This window comes from Pezoporus flaviventris, unplaced genomic scaffold, assembly GCF_033815535.1.
Source record: "Pezoporus flaviventris isolate CSIRO_AGI_PZ_B2104156 unplaced genomic scaffold, CSIRO_AGI_Pfla_v1 ptg000002l, whole genome shotgun sequence".
Lineage (NCBI taxonomy): Eukaryota > Metazoa > Chordata > Aves > Psittaciformes > Psittacidae > Pezoporus > Pezoporus flaviventris.
The window spans coordinates 25,667,022-25,684,081 of NW_026892550.1; the positions used below are offsets into that span (position 1 = coordinate 25,667,022).

Below are 17,060 nucleotides of genomic sequence, written 5' to 3' on the forward strand. Positions count from 1 at the left end.
GTGGTTTTACACAGAGTTGACAGCCAATAAAAATCTATCTAGTCATCTATATAGCCTTCATATACTCATATTCAAGTATTCATTTAGTTTATACTCTTGTAGTAGCAGTCTCTATGATAATACGAGTTTACTTCAGTTTTGCACACAACTTCAATGTCTCAGGAATGGAAGGTCCTTTATTTTCCCTGTACTCCCCTATTACCTGAACACTATTTGCCCAACTTGTAACTTGCGCAGCTCCCTCTAGCCTGAAGGGTGGATTGACTCCATCTAAATTCAGGCCTTTAAGCTAAATGTATAGTTTAAAGATCTACTTTTTCTCTCTTCCGTTATTGCACGTGGGCACCCAAAGGTAATGATACCCACTTCACCACTAAATCATCCCTGGACGTGCTGAACTCTCTCCACTGCTATGTTAGAAGAAAGAGGCAATTAACTCTGGCATCTCAGTGGGGTGCTTAGAGTCAGATGATTCAAGTACTGCTCAAAAATCACCAAAGGCCTGATCTCTACAGCAGGGCGTGTACATTTTACACTCTCAATGTGGTTATAAGGATATTTCTATGTAAAATTGCAAATGATAATCTGGATCCCCAGATCTAATCTGCACAGAAACAATGTAAGTAAATAGCTCTGTATATTCTGAGTACTACCAAAGCAGTCCTATAGCGGAAATAATTCAATTTTCCATTGCATGATTCACCTCATGTTATAACAAACTGTCCTTTTTGACACAAGCACTCATTCTCCCGTACTTCATTCTGAAAGCTTTTCTAAAGGAATTACCTGGTCATATTTCTTGACCATGGAGAACTGTGGACTGAACAAGCTATTGACACTCTCATATTTTAGTCTGTGATTATCCCAGGGCAAAATCAGAGCAATGTGTCAGTGAACAAGATGTTTATAGAAGTTCCTTTGCATCTTGAACAATGCCTTAACTGGTTTATTAAGTCTTGCAGTGGCACTTGGCTGACTTTCAATATGACTTCAGGCAGATTCATTTAGATTTTTTTAACCCTCAATTTCTTTCCAAAGTGTGCAGTCTACAACAGAATAAATCTTCCCAAGATATTTTTCTTGTCAGTCTGCAAGTCACTAAGATTTCTCTTCATAGCAGATGTACTGCTTCACCTTTTGTCTTCATTTGGTTATTTTACCAAATGTAGCATCATAGAATCATAGAACAGTTAAGGTTGGAAAGGACCTTAAGACCATCAAGTTCCAAGCCCCTGCCATGGGCAGGGATACCTCACACTAGACCATGTCACCCAAGACTCTGTCTAACCCTGCCTTGAACACCGCCAGGGATGGAGCTAACTGTTCTATGATTCTATGATTCTGTGATTCACAGCTTCCTTGGGCAGCCCATTCCAGTGCCTCACCACCTTTGCAGTAAATATAATTAATAAATTATACCATTTTCTCCTCAGATGGGCCAAGCAACCAAAACAACTCCATGATCCCTGTTCTCTTCATTAAAGACTTGCCTCTTGTTTCATCCCAGAAACATACATGGATGTTTCTATTACCAACAACTTAAACTGTCACAAGTGAAAGGCCAATGTCTATTTTGGTAAACTAACACTAAGTTTGACAAACTAAAGGTATAAAATACGTAAATACATATATTTTTTAATGAGAAAATTCACAATCACTTTTTCACCAGTCTGCATACATTGTGTGCAGATTGGTCAAAACTTACCAAGCCTATTTCAAGATGAAGCCATGCCTGGAAATCAGTGTCTTTAACTTGAATTTTTCTAAGGTGTATACCATACCCAGAAAAGGAAGACCCTGTTTTAGCACCTGGCTGCATACAGTGAATGGTTGCATACAACAGCCGAATTTAAGGGACTCTAACTGGGTTGAAGGCCTGTACCATTCACATATACCCAGCCTGTTGTGTGGCTGGAGCATCAGTTTGCACAGACCCATTTCCCTTATACTTTCAGTTAGAATTCTCCATTCTCTTTGATCAGGTTTTCCAGAGCAGGAAAACCCAGGAGTATTGCATACCTTTCTTTACCATTTTATATTTCCAGTCCTTAAATATCGAAGAGCTGCTGAATCTAGAAAGAAGTAAGCTTTCTGTCTTGTTTTTGGTGATTCTTGCAGGTGTTTCCACAGAGTGTTGTGGTTTTGTCACCGGGGGTTGTATGGAGCATTCTGAATCTGTCAATATAATAAAATGTCATCTGCATTCAGAAAGATTGTGTGAGCTTTTCCCTCAAGCAATATTTTATTTATATTAGTGTGCAATTTTATTGCTATTTTCACACATCCTGTTACAGTAACAAGTAACATTGGAGAGATCAGCTTTACACAGTAAACTCTGCATGTCTGGTATGATGTAGGACACTGATCGCTCATTAGGATAGTGTCCATGAGATCGTAATACCAAATGTTAAGTATGATTAATATTTTATCCCCACAGTTTATAACACTTAATAGTAGTGTTCCTTCAGTGCTCAGGTTTCAGCTGACTTCTCTGTGCACCACGCTTCTTCTGACATTGCTGCCATCAGGATAACTTCTGCCTTCATTCCCAGTATCCAGTGTGACAAAGCACTGTGTAATGTTTGCTATGACTCTTGAGTCCAGATTAATCAAAGGTCACTATAAACAAAACTTGGCGTCTCATATTACAAGTCCTTATTTAGATCAGAAGGTCTGACTGATGTGAGGTGCCAGACACTAATAAAGCCATCTGCAGGAACACACTCATGCTTCCCAGCACCTGGTCACCAAATTTAAATGGATCTTGTGTAACCTATTCTTGGAAAAGTCTTGTGTTTGTGACTTTGTTCTACAACTCTTCCTTCCCCATTGCTTTTCATTTAGCATTTCGTTCTCCCAGTGGTTTGCCATCATTTTGATTTAACGCCTTCCATTAATTCTGCAGGGATGTTGGTCCGATGCAGGGGGCAATGCCAGCTCTAATGTTTCTTCTGGCTTCTGAAGATTCATCTCACCAAAGGAGTCCCAGAATAACTAAAATGTTGAATGTATCTCAAAAAAGCTGTGGCTATCTTATCTACAGCAGGCAAAGTTTATCAGTTTGCAGTGGAGGAAATGCTACAGAGCAAATCTTTCTCTTCTGGAAATTGCCTGGCTCATCATCCTACAGCAGAGTGCTTTGAACCAGGCCTGTGAGATTTCCAACAGCTGTTTTGGGAAATTGGAACTGCAACTGAATTAAATCTGAGGAAAACAGGAACAGCACAGGATCCCTGCAGGGTGCAGCTTTCCTGAGGCACAATTTGGTTGGGCTCTGCTGTCTTGCGCTGGGGCTTGATATGCCACTTTCTTTCCTGCGTACAGAGAACCTAAAGCCCATGAAATGGTTGATACCTAGAGCCATTAGTGTGTCACTTACTTTCTTTCCCTTTATGTACCTTTCTCAAACATTGAAGTATTTATCTATTATACATATATACATACAAACATATAAAAATACAACAAGGCTCAGACTGAACAGTAGGGGTGAGATACACCCATACAACAGAAGAGTCTGTTCTGTGGTCCTGCCAGTGCCTGACAGGGCTGCCTTGGCCTTGACTGCTGCAAAGCAGTAACAGATGGTAGAACTGCACCCACCATGAGACTAAGAAGAATGAATTTGACTTTGAACAATATCTGACATCCTCAAGCAATCACAAATTCAATTTATTTTACAACGGCTTGACTGCAGGATGGAACTGATGAACACTTTTGAAGACCAGGAGCACAGCTCCCTTGTACTGTAAAACTGTACAGAGATTTTTGCAATTGCATTCTCAAATTCTTCCCTCCTTGAGCATCAACTGGTTTATAACTTGCATTTGTAAATTGGTTTGGGTAAAGAGTATGCATCTTTCTAGTCTTTCTTGGAAGCGAATTTAGAGAGTAATGCCAAACTAAGACCACCGTGAAACAAACGAGCATAGCAACGCTGGAGCAGTCTTTGCTTGGAGATATTCTATCATTTAGTAGATTGTCAAGGTCATTTACACTAGTAGATCCAGTCAGAAGATATTATGTCTTAAATGCATCAGTGCCGGAAGGATGTCTCTGTCACCTTCCCTCATGTCTCAGAACGAAACCATCTCTTTTAAACTTTCCTAACTTCTACTTCAGATGTGGAGCACTATTTCTAGTTTGAAGTGTTATTACAGAGATAACTCTCAGGTAGATAGTGCAAGCTTGGGTGCTGCACTGCAGGAAAATACTTTGCATGGATTATTTACAAAAATTACCAAATTATTAAAATGAGAAAATCTTAACACTTCCTTCACCAAAACACTTTCTCTTCAGTGTTTGCACTTTCCGTTCTCTTCTAAGATTGTCTTCATTTTGGACATTGACCAGTTCTCTGCTGAAAATGTCACCAAAGCTTTTAAACAGAGGAACAAAGAAAGCCTGAATCATTTAAATTCAAAATGGGTGTATATGACATTGTTTAAACAATCAAAACATAGGGTCTAAATGGAAATCATGAAGTACTCTTCACAGTGCAGGACTGCTACCAACTTCAGGTATAAGATAGCATTAGACTGTAACAATTTGTCTGCTGTAATGATAACAGAAGCACATTTGCCATTATACATCTTATTTTTCAGCTTCCCTGAGGAGCAAAGGAGCTTTCCATAACCAGTACCGCATTCAACTTCAAGTTAAGCAGAATCAGGAATATTTGAACAATTTTTTAATCCCACATCAGGAATGATTATTTTGTCATGGACCCTCACAGTCACACTGCAGCTGAGAACTGGCCCAACAGACATACCAACTTCAGATTAAAGGCACTTCAGATTAAAGGCCCCTGCATAATCTTCAGTGGGCAAATAGCTAATTTGACATCAGTACTGCTGATGCTGAGAGACAATACACAGGTATACAGAGCTCCTTTGACCAAAATATAGGCAAAACAGATTAAACAGTGACATTTGAGCTAAAATGAGTGGATTCGGAAAACTGGGGACAGATGGGCTATCATGCATTGAGCTTTGCCAGCTGAACTGACAGCTCCTATATCAAGAAGAGGTTATCAGCAAGAAGGGATTATTTCACTTGGTGCCCGGTGTGAAGCTGGCACAGTCTCAGCTTTATTCTGCTCATGCACTGACTGAGCCTGGGAAGGAAAGAGAGGGGGTGAGGTGCCATCTGATCTGGAGCAATGAGGCATGGCTGAGATGTGCTCTCAGGCGGTCTCAGACATGAACCTGTGAAACCTGGGGCAAGGCTGCAACAGCTTTCACACTGGGTGTGGGGATCTCCAAGACCAGGAACCATCACCCACAGGAGCACTGCCATTCTCAGGAGAGTAGAGTGGCAGTGGGGAGACAGACACTTGAGTCTTCCTTTCTAGAGTGGGTTTGGACTGGACCTTTAGTGAGCACAGGACAGAGCACTCTGCAGTTATCCCCAGAGTCTGACCAGCATCTCAGTTGGACCAAGAGTCCAACTGCAGACTGCTCAGAACAGCTGAGGATTTAAAAATATATAGAAAATAAAACAGACAGAACCAAAGAAGGAAACAAGCTTCCAGCTGACAGGATGATGATAACTGCTACAGAAAGAAATATATTCATTTCCTTCTCCAGCACAAAGAAACAGAGAGCCTTTGAGATGCTGTTACACAAAGCACCTGTTGCAAAGGACTGAGTAGAGATCTTTGTTAAAGTACTTGTATTGCTGTGAGTTACTTGCATGAATTTTTTAAAGACCAAATTCCAGAACTCTGTAATCAAAATACGTTCTTTGCTAATGTAATTAATACAGTAATTCACGAACACAGCTTGTCTGATCTCATACATAAGAATAATTGCTCATTAAGTAATTACATGCCTACCTGGTTTTTCCAGTGCAGTAAAATATATTTGGAAGTGTACAGGCATTCTTGGTGCAGAGAAATAAAACCACAAGCAGAGTCAAGGAGAGAATGAGAATCTTGACACTGTCACTGGGGCCCTGGCATGACTGCCACTTCAGGGCCACATTGTATGTCCCTTAAATATATGACAACGGTGTTTTGCATTCTACTGGAAATGTAAAGGTCAGTGCCATATTCACTCCTCCTTCTGTTAACGTCTGGATTGCACTGGGTTACTGGGTAGATTGTGTTGGCATCCAGATCATCCACGCACTCTGGACATGAAGCCAAGCTTTCCGTGGAACTCATGTAATATATAAACCTAGGTAAAAAGTGCTCATGAAAATGTCTATGCCCCTGAAGAGGCCCTTCTGTATTCTGAAGAGGTGTCTTTTGTAAAGTATGAACTTGAGGCATGCAGAATTTCACTCCAGCTTAGGACGGGCAAGCATTTGCTTACAATGAATTGGCGTTGTAAGTAAGTGAATGAGAAACATATTTTTCTGCTCAAAGAGAGCTGTAGACAACTTATTTGAAAATTTTTACTTGAGGAAAAATGATAAAATATTTGGGACAGTAAAGTTATTGATTAATTAGTTAAAAAAATGGTGTTTCCAGGCCAAGGAGCATATTCACATCATTTTTATGGGAAAAGTTCACAATTTTGAAATATCAGGTTTATTATGGCTACATCAACAAGTGTGTGGACTAGGAGAGTGAGTACCAAGAACACAAGGTAGTAAACCTCTCCTGAGGAAAGAAGCAAACAAAGCAGAAGAAATATTGAACACTGTTCTCTGATGCACCACTTCAAGAATAATGATGCCTAAACACAGAATTTGGCAGCCTTCTTATCTTTCCTTAATTTGCATAGGTTTCAATGACAGCTTGAAATACAGAGCAAAAGGAAGCTGGGTATTTTGTTTTCTTAAAGCCCTTACTCTGGGCATTTGATCTGGGAAGAGACGTGAGGTGCTGAGCACTTCACGCAATGGAATTATAAGATCAGTGAAGACCTTGATTAAGACAATGATTCCCACTCTATCATCACTTCCTCTTGATGAATGAATGCTAATGTTGGCTTCATAATTACGGTCCAAAGCAATTAGTAACATTTGCTTATTGCTTTGAGAATGCCAAATGGTGTTTTACTGCTTGCCAGACCCCTCATCCTGACACATGTCAAACAAACCTGTCTCTCCCCCATGTTTAAGAGCAAACCTCATCACCTCATCACCTGCCTGGCTGAGGTAGTACAAGTCTGTCACCCAGGGTCCCACAGAAGTGCTGGAATAATTACAGTCCTTTGCACTTTCATACCCTCTGTCCACTGGGAATTTTCAGTGCTTCATAAACATTAACCAAAAACTCATGAATTTCCTATAATATATGATTGCTGTGATCCGTTTACTTTAGGAGGACAAACAGATGCTGATGGAGCCTCTTGAACAAAATGACAGAGAAAATCAATGACAGCTCCAGTAATAGATCCCAGATCCCACATCCCACATGATAGATACTGGGCGGGCTGCAGCACGCAGGTTGTTTCCAGAACAGACCTACATGAGGTCTCACACACCTCAGTAGCATTCTTGCCTGCCAGTCAGTAACAGCTTTTTTAACAACAATATAAGGAAAGATTAACTTTTCTTTTTTATTTAATCATGCGCAGCCCACCACATGAAAGGCATATCAGTCACAGACATTCAGTTCCCACATGGCTAGGGTCCCCTACCTACCTATTTTAAGTGATAACACAAGGAAAACAAAGCATTACCTTCCTCTCCAGCAGTAGAGTTTCCAACAGCCTCCCTTTCCCGCTCAGCCTGGTTGGAAACAGCGCTTCCACTTTTTGTCCTCCGAAGAACACTGAATGCCTTGTTTATTTTTTTAAAAGATCTGCTTCTGATAGTGGAGCGTTCAAAGTGTCGAGCTGCAACAGCAGGAAAATCAGATCAACACAGCTCAGCAGTGCTGGGCTAGAACCTCTTCATTCCTGCAGCCACCGCCATACAACTGGGCATAAGATCAACAGCACATCACCTTGGCACCTTGACTCCAGCTGATACTCCAAGGTTGCACCCACTTGAATCTGGATACAATTATCCTACCTCTGTCACACACCCTGGCACTGTCAACTTCCCTGTCAGTTTTTTACCAGCCACACACAAAAATCTCCTGTGAGTGTGGTAGCCTGGGAGAGAATAATCCTCACTTGAGGCAGAATTAGCAACAAACCTGTGAAAAATGCATGTAGATAGGAGAAGCTCTTTCCAAACTCTAGAACCTCAGAAAGGAAAAACAAAAACAAAACCAAAATGCTGGAAGTTGTTAAAATTCTTCTTGGAAAAAAGACCCAACCACACCACCCAAACCCCACACTACTGCCTCAAACCCTGCAATGCTTTCAAGGGGGAGCCAACGATATCTCCAGCAATAGCCAACAATTTCATGTCAGAGATTCAGGAATTATCAGGTGGGATAGACCAACTATGTCACATTTTAACCTGTGTCAGGCAATACAAAAAAAGGTCATAATGCTTTCAAAGAATGTTACTCTTTTTTCCATCCTGCTGAGGATATCTTCGTGGCTGTTCTGCCTCTTCAAGCTCTGCGTGCTAGCCAAACATTGTAATCTAATAATAAAACATTCCCTCAAACCAGACTGCGGCCTCTAAATTCAACAAAACTAGTGTGATTTAATTTCATTCTGGTGTTCTCTTCTCGCCCCCTCCCTTTCCTTGTTTCTCTAACCCCATGCACACAAGATGATGGCACTGCTCATTTTCAAGTCTTTCTTCAGCCCTTCACCCATTGTCCCAGATGCAACTGGTGCAACGCGAAATTGATCTCAGGCTATTCATTTGGACTATTCAGTTTGGCTGTTCATTTTGGCTTCAGAGGCCTCAAATACGAGCTCTGAACTCACTGCTAATGCTTTCAAGTCTGCCTTTGGTCAGGCCATCTTTTTCAAATATGATACTCATCAGAGCTGGGTGCAGTGTAGTAGGGTGAAGAAGGATCAAGGCAAGGTTTTCTGGTGCAATCTGTCCTTGACTGTGGCTGTTTCAGCAGGACCAGCTCCTCCAAGCTGCACCTCCCTGGGAAGCTAGCAAATATCCCCTAAGCTGCCAAGGCACTTCCTAAGGCTTGTTTTCCAGAAAATTCTTGGCAACTGCCAAGCACAGCTCACTGCAGGCTTTGGGGTAGGTGCCCATGGCACAGTCTATGGGGGTTACTTGGGCCACCGGATTTTGGTGAAGCCATTACACAGCTACACCATCTCTCCATCGTGTCACACATGCCATTTACTCTTCCAATTGATCTGACTTGCATAAATAATCTTTCTTAAGCCATGTGGTTTGCATGTGTGCAGTTAGTCCATCTTCAGCTTGCTGCTTCCCCTGGCCAAGCGAATTTGGTTTTCACCTCAAAACTATTGGGCCACTGTCTGTGCAATTTGATAATCCATGTAAAATTAAAGCTTTCACACTCTCTTTCTGTTTTAAAGCTTCCAACAACTTATGTTTCACAGAAGACAAATGCTGAAAGAGGCCACCAGGCTCTGAAACCATCACTTTTAGTTCTTACTTCTGTTTCGGCTGCTACGATGCAGGTCTCCGGGGCTGCTACCCGACTGGCTGTCCTCTGAGGTGGGGCTGAAGGCTGGGTTTACCAGCCCTGGCTCATCTGTCATTAAGGCAATGGCTGCAGCTGCTGAGAGCTCGGGGCCCAGGGCAGCTACTGCCAAGCTGGAGCCATGGTCTGGAGAGCAGTCTTGGGAACGCCTCTTCCGTTCCTTGGTAAGGCCATAGTGGGATGCTCCTTTACATCTAAGAAGGGAAGGAAAAGAAGACACGATAATAAGTTGTATTTGAATGTTACATACTTATTGGAATTATATGGTGCCAAGATAATTTGCCACTTGGAGTAAAAACTTTGATGATCACAGGGGTTGATGAAATACAGATGCTTATTAACAAGAGGGAAAGATGCCAATCTTATCAGGTCGCACAGAATCAAGAAGAATGAAAACTGTCCTTCAAAGTAGCTAAGCTACCACCTTACATGGAAAGACTACTGCTGGTCAAGAGAAAACACAGAGCCACAGCCTTGTGTGTAGCCTTGTGCATAGATAATTACTATGAATGCAAGAGGACAATAATAACAGATGGCTAATTAAGCCAGAGGTTACACACTGTAATTTCTCCCTTGTTTCTCATCAATGAAGGAGAGCAGGGTGAGGTCTGACAGCTTCTCCAGGTCTGCTGGTGAAACAAAAGGTGCCTCAGGAAGCCCTGTACCATGAAAAAACTTTCGGTCACCAAGGCAGTCACACTGGGAGCGCAGTGGTCTTCCATGCAGCAGGCAGGGTCTGCTCTTCAATGTAACACATGAAGGATGGGCTGCAGGCTCAAGGCAAACAGGTTCTGGATAAAAACCCAAATCCTAAATCCTGACTCAGCCTCTGCAGTGACAACTTTGTTTCTGGTGCATGTTCCCAGAAAAGCTGAAGATACAGAATTGCAAGAGGCAAATTAGGAGCCTACTTTGAAACAGCTTGCTCGTAGTCCCAACTACCTGCTCTATATTCATCCTAAACAGCAAAGGCAGGATCACACATGGCTTTTATTTCTTAAGATTTGCTGAAGAAAGTCACTTGAATGAAATTAAAGGTCAGTGTGTGCTCTTCATAAGTCAGTATTTAATTAAAGCTATAAAATAGCTGAAGACACAGAGTGGCAGAAGGACCACAACACCTCTCTGCGACTTCTCTCCAGCACCACTTCTGCCCAGTGTCCACCCTCTATAACCTCATTCACTGCATTAAAATAAATAAAAATCTGCCTTTCAATCATAATCTAATGAGCTTGCCCTACTTGCAGTTACTGTTATCTCTTCCTTCATAGCAAAGGCTAGCTGATGACTTTCATGAAAGTGCCCTGTAGGACGAACTCACAGAAATAGCTACAGAAACCCTTAGGGATAGAAGATCTTCATAATATATGGCATGCACAAAAGGCAATGCATAACACATACAGTACACAACGCTAGTGGGTTAAATGTCAGAAAAAGAAGTACACTGAACAGAGGCCTTGGAAGAGAAATGATTTATGGAAGCAATTCCTGGGACAGAAAGATGAGATGAAAACGAGTCACAGATCTCTCTGTATCAGCTTCAGAGCAACAGTTTAATTTCTCTTATGGTATTGGCTTTTTATGAGAGCCAATTGAATCAAAAATAGTTTTTAGCACTAAATTATGATTTACCACCATTTAACTGATACCACTTCTGACAACTTTTCTCTTAAAAATGGGAAAAAATTCCCAAGCCCAAACTGTATTGTACTGATGCAACTGTGTAAAGGTTTTGTACATGCCTTAAAGTTTGGATGGGAATGGCTATGGCAGAAATTATTTCTGAAACCTTTCACAAGCAAATTGTGATGTCTCAAAAGAAAGTACCCTCATGGAAGAGAAGGTTGGTCAACTGCTCCAAAAGACCAACAAAAAGCTAGTTGGAGCACCTATTCCAAGACAAGAGTGCAACAATAATTGTGTAAAACAGAAAGGAAGAGCTCTCCTGCCTCCACTGCAGCAGGCATTTTCCTATTCCTTCTCAAAAAAGAGGTGTGACTTCCTCAACCCCTGAGCATCCCACACTGTGGCAGGATGCTCTCCTTTATATTTCACAGGAAGCAGAACCACAAAGGCCTTTCCCTCTTGCAGCCTACCTAAATTTCTCCAATGCAGCATTTTGGGAACCTGTCCTTGACATCTCCCATTTGCAGTAAGGTCACATTTACTAATCCGGCCTATGGATGTCAACAAAAGAGTTTTTAAAATGGTTTAAAAAATTAATGCAATGAAATGAACACAAAGAAATGGCTTTGAAGTGAATTGTTTGCTGTTCTCAAAAGACAATCTTTGTCTTACAGATGTCCTGCAGAGACTCAGAATATAAGAGATATTCCTACTCTACATTTTATTTTGTTTGCCTCTCTTTTCACCACGCTGGTAAAGTTTCAGCAGCTGATATCAGAGCACCAGCCTTGTGAATGGGTCCTCAAACACACGTCTTTCTTTTTTATTTCTGGTGGGTTTCATGAGGAACAACCTGAAGATCAGAAGTGTCTTACCCCAAAGATTGCCAGCTGCATGGGTTCATCCATTGCCTGGTGCACATCTGCATTTCACTACTAAAGCCTTCACTTTCTGTGGAAATTCTCACTCACTGCTGCTGGCTGCACTGCAGACGCCCAGTTAACAGCATCAATCCAACAGCAATGAACAGCAGACGGTTACTTTGAATGCAGAGAGAGCTGACACAGTTTAAGATGTGGCTTATTGGAGAAGACAAGTCATCATGATACAAAGCACAAGGCACATCTTTCTTACTCTGCCAGAAATAGTTAAAAGGGGACCAAGAACTCTTCAAGTATGAGTACTGAAGTTATTTCTTAAATAACTGTGGCAGGCATAAATGAACACAACTCAGGCCCTCTTTCTTCAGATTAACACAGTGTCCTTGAAGAAGAAAAAAAAAGCCTCAAGCCCTCAAACTTGTAATAAAATCTGCAACAGCATCTCTTCACTTTCATTGTTTTCCTTGTGCTGACACTGCTGTGATAACAGAAAACAGAAGAGTTGACTGTGTAAGTGGAATCATATTTATAGTGTCTCAGCTACATTTTTCCATATGGCTGGATTTGGCTCCCAGAAAAGAAAGATCCATAAAACAGCTACATGCCAGTACTAATTATCTCTCTCACTGTGATTATTAATCAGCTGCCTGATTTACAGCTGGAAGAGTGGGATACCTGATTAACGTAGGCCAGTCAGAAAGTGAACCCAGCACTGGTTGGTGGCTAAGGTGACCTATAGATTTATGTTTCTTCTCAGTCACACTGAACAGTGAGTACATCTGTGCAGCCGTACAATTCTGAAACAATTTGAGGGCCAAAACCAAGAAAGACAAACAGACACGAGTAACGTGTGTTGTACAGTTCGTGCCATTAAAGCAGTGTCACTAGGTGTGTACAGGAAACTCAGAAAATAGTTTCTTCTCTTTGGCTGGCCTCTTTTATGAAGCAGAAACATGCCATACAAAATCCTGGCTATATGAGCTAACCACCGAGCAGTGAGAGGGCAGTGGTGGCTGCTGAAACCTTACCCAGGGCTGCAATTATGGCTGGCACCAACATCATCAGCTGCAGGGCAAACCTTGCTCCATGCCCTGCTCTGCATGCGAGGGAGGCTCTGCACTGGAAGCTTCAGGAGCAGCACATCCAAAGTGATGGAGCCAGGAGACCCTAAACCCCATGGCTGCCTTAATTTGGTGCTACCGTTTGTAAAAACAAGCTCCAGTCAAACTCGAGGCTAACGGATCATTTTCACATCAAATAAAAACAGTGGTTTGAAAACAGAGATGCGTTTTCCTTGCAGCATTCCTTACTTACACAGCAAGGGAGGGCCTGAAAGTGAGGTTGACCTCAAGGATTTCCATTACCCAAGCTGACACAGGGGAAAAATGTAAAGGCAAAACACAAACAAGGACAACTGAGTGGATTTTTTCACTTCTAGTGATCTAGATGAAACAATATCGCAGACAGAAACTGGATGTGTATACTTTAAATGCATTTGCTCTTTTAAAAACTCCCTGCTTTCTATCTGTGTCACTTCACAGGCTATTCTTCTTTCTCCCTGTCTCACACCTGATTTCCTGGGCAGGAAACGGAAAAAAAAAGTGAAGCTAGAGAGTGACAGTGCTTGTGAGCCAGGGCTGGCACAAATAAACAGAGCAGAAGTCCTCCCTGCCCAGTTCAAGCAGAGTTTTCCCAACCTCACTTCCAGCGCACTTAGACTTTGGTGCCGTTTTGCTCTAATGCACAGACACATTGTCTGAGTGCAATTAAGAATAATGTATACAAAGCATTCAGGATTGCCCAGCAGAAGAAAATACTGCATAATGGGCTGTCATCGCTGATTCAAAGCTAAACCAAGATCGGGGTAGACAAGTATGTTTCAGCTATGCCCTCACTGCAAACAGTTTCATCCGTGTGTAAGTTGGGCTTGTCACAACTATGGACCAGAAGTATCAACAGTGTGTATCACACCCTGACCCCATCACATAAACTTTCACAATTGCTCTAGTATCCCTGAACTGATCCAGTGGAAAGGCTGATGGAGAAGGCAACCAACAAGGACTGCCCTGGATAACCTGGTGCTGGTAACCTCACTTGTGAGACCCTGGTGAGAGGCTCTTCCCGCATCTGGCAAGGGAGGGCTTGACTCACAGAAAGGTGTTGGCAACTCCTACCCCATGTAAGTCATTCACACAGCGTGTGCATCAGCTGTGACTGTAGCCCAAACATAACCCAAATACCAACCGTACAGATTTCAGGCCAAATGCCTAAACTCTCAAGCTTTCTGAAAGTCACAAGGGAGTGAACCTACTTGGCCAGTTCTCAGGCAGAGATGCCACCAGCTCTTCTGATATTACTTTTGCTAATAGTGTACCCGAAACTAAAGCCAAAACTAAAAAAAAAGTGAGGCACCTAAATGCCAATCAAATTCCATGTTACAGATCTAAGCTAAAATGCAGCAAATGTACAATCTCTCTTTCAGATCAACCATACCAGTGTTTAAGAGGCCAAAGACATCAATATCTTCAGCAGTGAAGGTGACCAATACCCTGCTGCTCTTTACACCCAGTGATGCTGTATCATCCTTGCTCAGAAATCTGGCTTCTGTAAATCCTGGCCCTATGTACAAAATTCCTTGGTTTTGCTATACATGAAAATCAATCCTGAAACAGCAGTGTTTTTTCCTTGGTAATTCTGAGTTCTTGTAAGGATTAACCGCAGCATAAATGCTGTGTACAAAATAAGCCTTATAAATAAGAACCTGATTTTTCTTTCTCTTTTTTTTTTTTTTTAACTTTTTTTAATGCATTTGCCTTTTCTGCTTTTTATAAAGAACTGTGTCATGTCAAGAGCATTCCTCAAGACTCGGTAACCACCAGCTATGGCTAGGAAGGTCCTGCCTACATTAAACCTTCCTCAATATTCATAAAGAAACAGATGAAGCATCTAAAAAGCAAAGTTTAAACTCCTGATTACATTTTCCAACCAACATTTGCTGAGTCAGGCTGCAAAAACCTTGTCTAGACATGCAACTAGAAACAGGCTATTCTCTGCACCTGCACTTGAATTTCATAGTGTCAGCAGTATTTCTAGATGCTCACCACTGCTGTTCCGTACCCTGGCATTGATGCACTTGGGTATCCTCTCCATGATGATCTCCCAGTGTCAGAGGATTAACATCTTTTTTCTGGGGGAAAAAGTGTGCTCATTTTTCACCTAAGTGGGAAATTGTCCCAGTTATTATTACTTTTTCACTTCAGTAACTCTATAAACAAAAGCCTTTTAGAGACAGCTTCCTGACACCTGGAGCATCAGGGCTGGTAGAGGCTTGATCCCTGCTGCCTCTGAAGTGTTGAGGATGAGCAACTCCATCCTATTCTTCCACAATCACTGCTGTTCTCCATGTCAACATGGACATAGCTATGATAGTTCAGATGAGGCAAGTGGGTTCTCTGGCTAGCTGTCAGAGAGATTTTCACATGTCATTTGCTCTCTATTGTCAACCAGAAGCCTTTGCTGAAGTATGAACACATAGTAGATTTAGTGGTTCTGTATTTCTGCTTTACTAGTCTGTAAATATTTATAATGGTCCTCAACATTTATTTCTTTAAGCTAAGGTTACTTAGCTTAAATACTTTCCCACAAGACAGGAAATATCAAATATATTTTTTTTTCAGTTTAATTTCTGTATATCCCTGTTATGGTTTCCTATGTTTTTGTCATGCTTTTGGTTTTAATGAAGCCATCGTAATTTAACAAACTCTGAAACTATCTTACTAGCAAAGCCTAATGTTGTGCTGTATCTTATCTGTAAAGATCTGACTCCAGGGAAGGGCTGTCATTTTCAAAATGCTTTTGCACTACGATGATGTCAAACAAAATCTATTTGTATATTATATAAAGAACGTGTGCAGGGGTATCTGTATACTTACACTTCCACATCAGCTATTTTGTACGAATTTGGGTGCACCACCAGAAAAAAGACATAGTTCCCACAGTTTAAAAAAATAGGTTTGCTAAGCATAAGAGGAAAATATATATTGCGCTTTCTTTATAATTACTGTGTTAGTCATCAGCTAACCCATTTCTGTGACTGGATTGCTGAGAATGAAACTCAAGCATTGCTAGTGATTTTGGTACAGGCTCTCGAAGGTAATTTACATTGGTGCAAAACTGGAATTGCAGTTCAGAGTTCAGACCCCACAGTTCCCAAAACTACTGACAGACAGACAGACTGTGCCAGACACAAATTGAACAAGCATTCAATGGTAACCAAATCCCCATTTGAAATTTGACTGCTCATTCTGAGGGAAGGGAGGAATCTTCAGATTTCCTACTAGTTTTCAGGAGAGTTGAAAGAACTTGGAACACATTTTTACTCTCAAATAAATTGCAGAGTTTAAATTTCATGTACATGCTACCAAAATATCATGTAACATGTGGACATGTTTAAGTGTATTTTCCCTTTTCTTTAAAAAGCAAAAAGTTGTATTTCAACCACCATCATCAGCTTCTATTATGAAATCTTTTAAAGGCCCATTAACATCTATCATGGGAACAGGGAATTGGAAGAAATTGGTAAATACCAGCCTCCTGCAATTGTGGGCAAAAATCATGACTGGGATTATTGTGCAATGATCCCAGTTGGTGCTGGCACTGTGCACAAATTGTTGGTCCAGATCATGTTCTCTCCCTCCCCTGACACTTCTTCCAGGCCATTACTCTATCGCTGATGATTTTGAAACTACAACTTTTTTCTTTTCAAGGTTCAAGCATGGTTTCAAGTTCCAATCTTAAACCATTCTAACAAATTACAGCTGTCTTACATGTAGGAGAATGGAGCTGTAAATTCCTAGAGACAGCTTAGACAGGCAAGTCAGCATATGAGCTGGGAATGCCAATTTCTTTTATGGATTAGCACTGCTTCTGTATCGTGCATAACACAACTACTACTTTAGAGAAGCTAATATTCACAATTAACTTTGTGGCTTCATCTTCTGTTGCCCTTTTCCCCACCTGTGCTCAAGACACAGGTGCTCTGAGGATGCACAAGGGCACCA

At 41.4% G+C, this 17,060-nt stretch overlaps 1 protein-coding gene across 5 annotated transcripts in view; it reads right to left on the minus strand.

Annotated features, from left to right (window-relative positions):
- The window catches only part of LNX1 (ligand of numb-protein X 1), an 80,463-nt gene that overhangs the window by 24,355 nt on the left and 39,048 nt on the right, over positions 1–17,060 (minus strand). For 3 of the 5 annotated variants that reach the window (XM_061472677.1, XM_061472686.1, XM_061472705.1), the window contains 3 exons: positions 9,446–9,687; positions 7,632–7,787; positions 2,020–2,175 (listed from right to left, as the gene is read on the minus strand). In XM_061472677.1, coding sequence (XP_061328661.1) covers positions 2,020–2,175; positions 7,632–7,787; positions 9,446–9,687 — 554 coding nt within the window. The remainder of the gene's footprint in view (positions 1–2,019; positions 2,176–7,631; positions 7,788–9,445; positions 9,688–17,060) is intronic. The other 2 variants (XM_061472695.1, XM_061472715.1) reach the window with 1 other exon arrangement.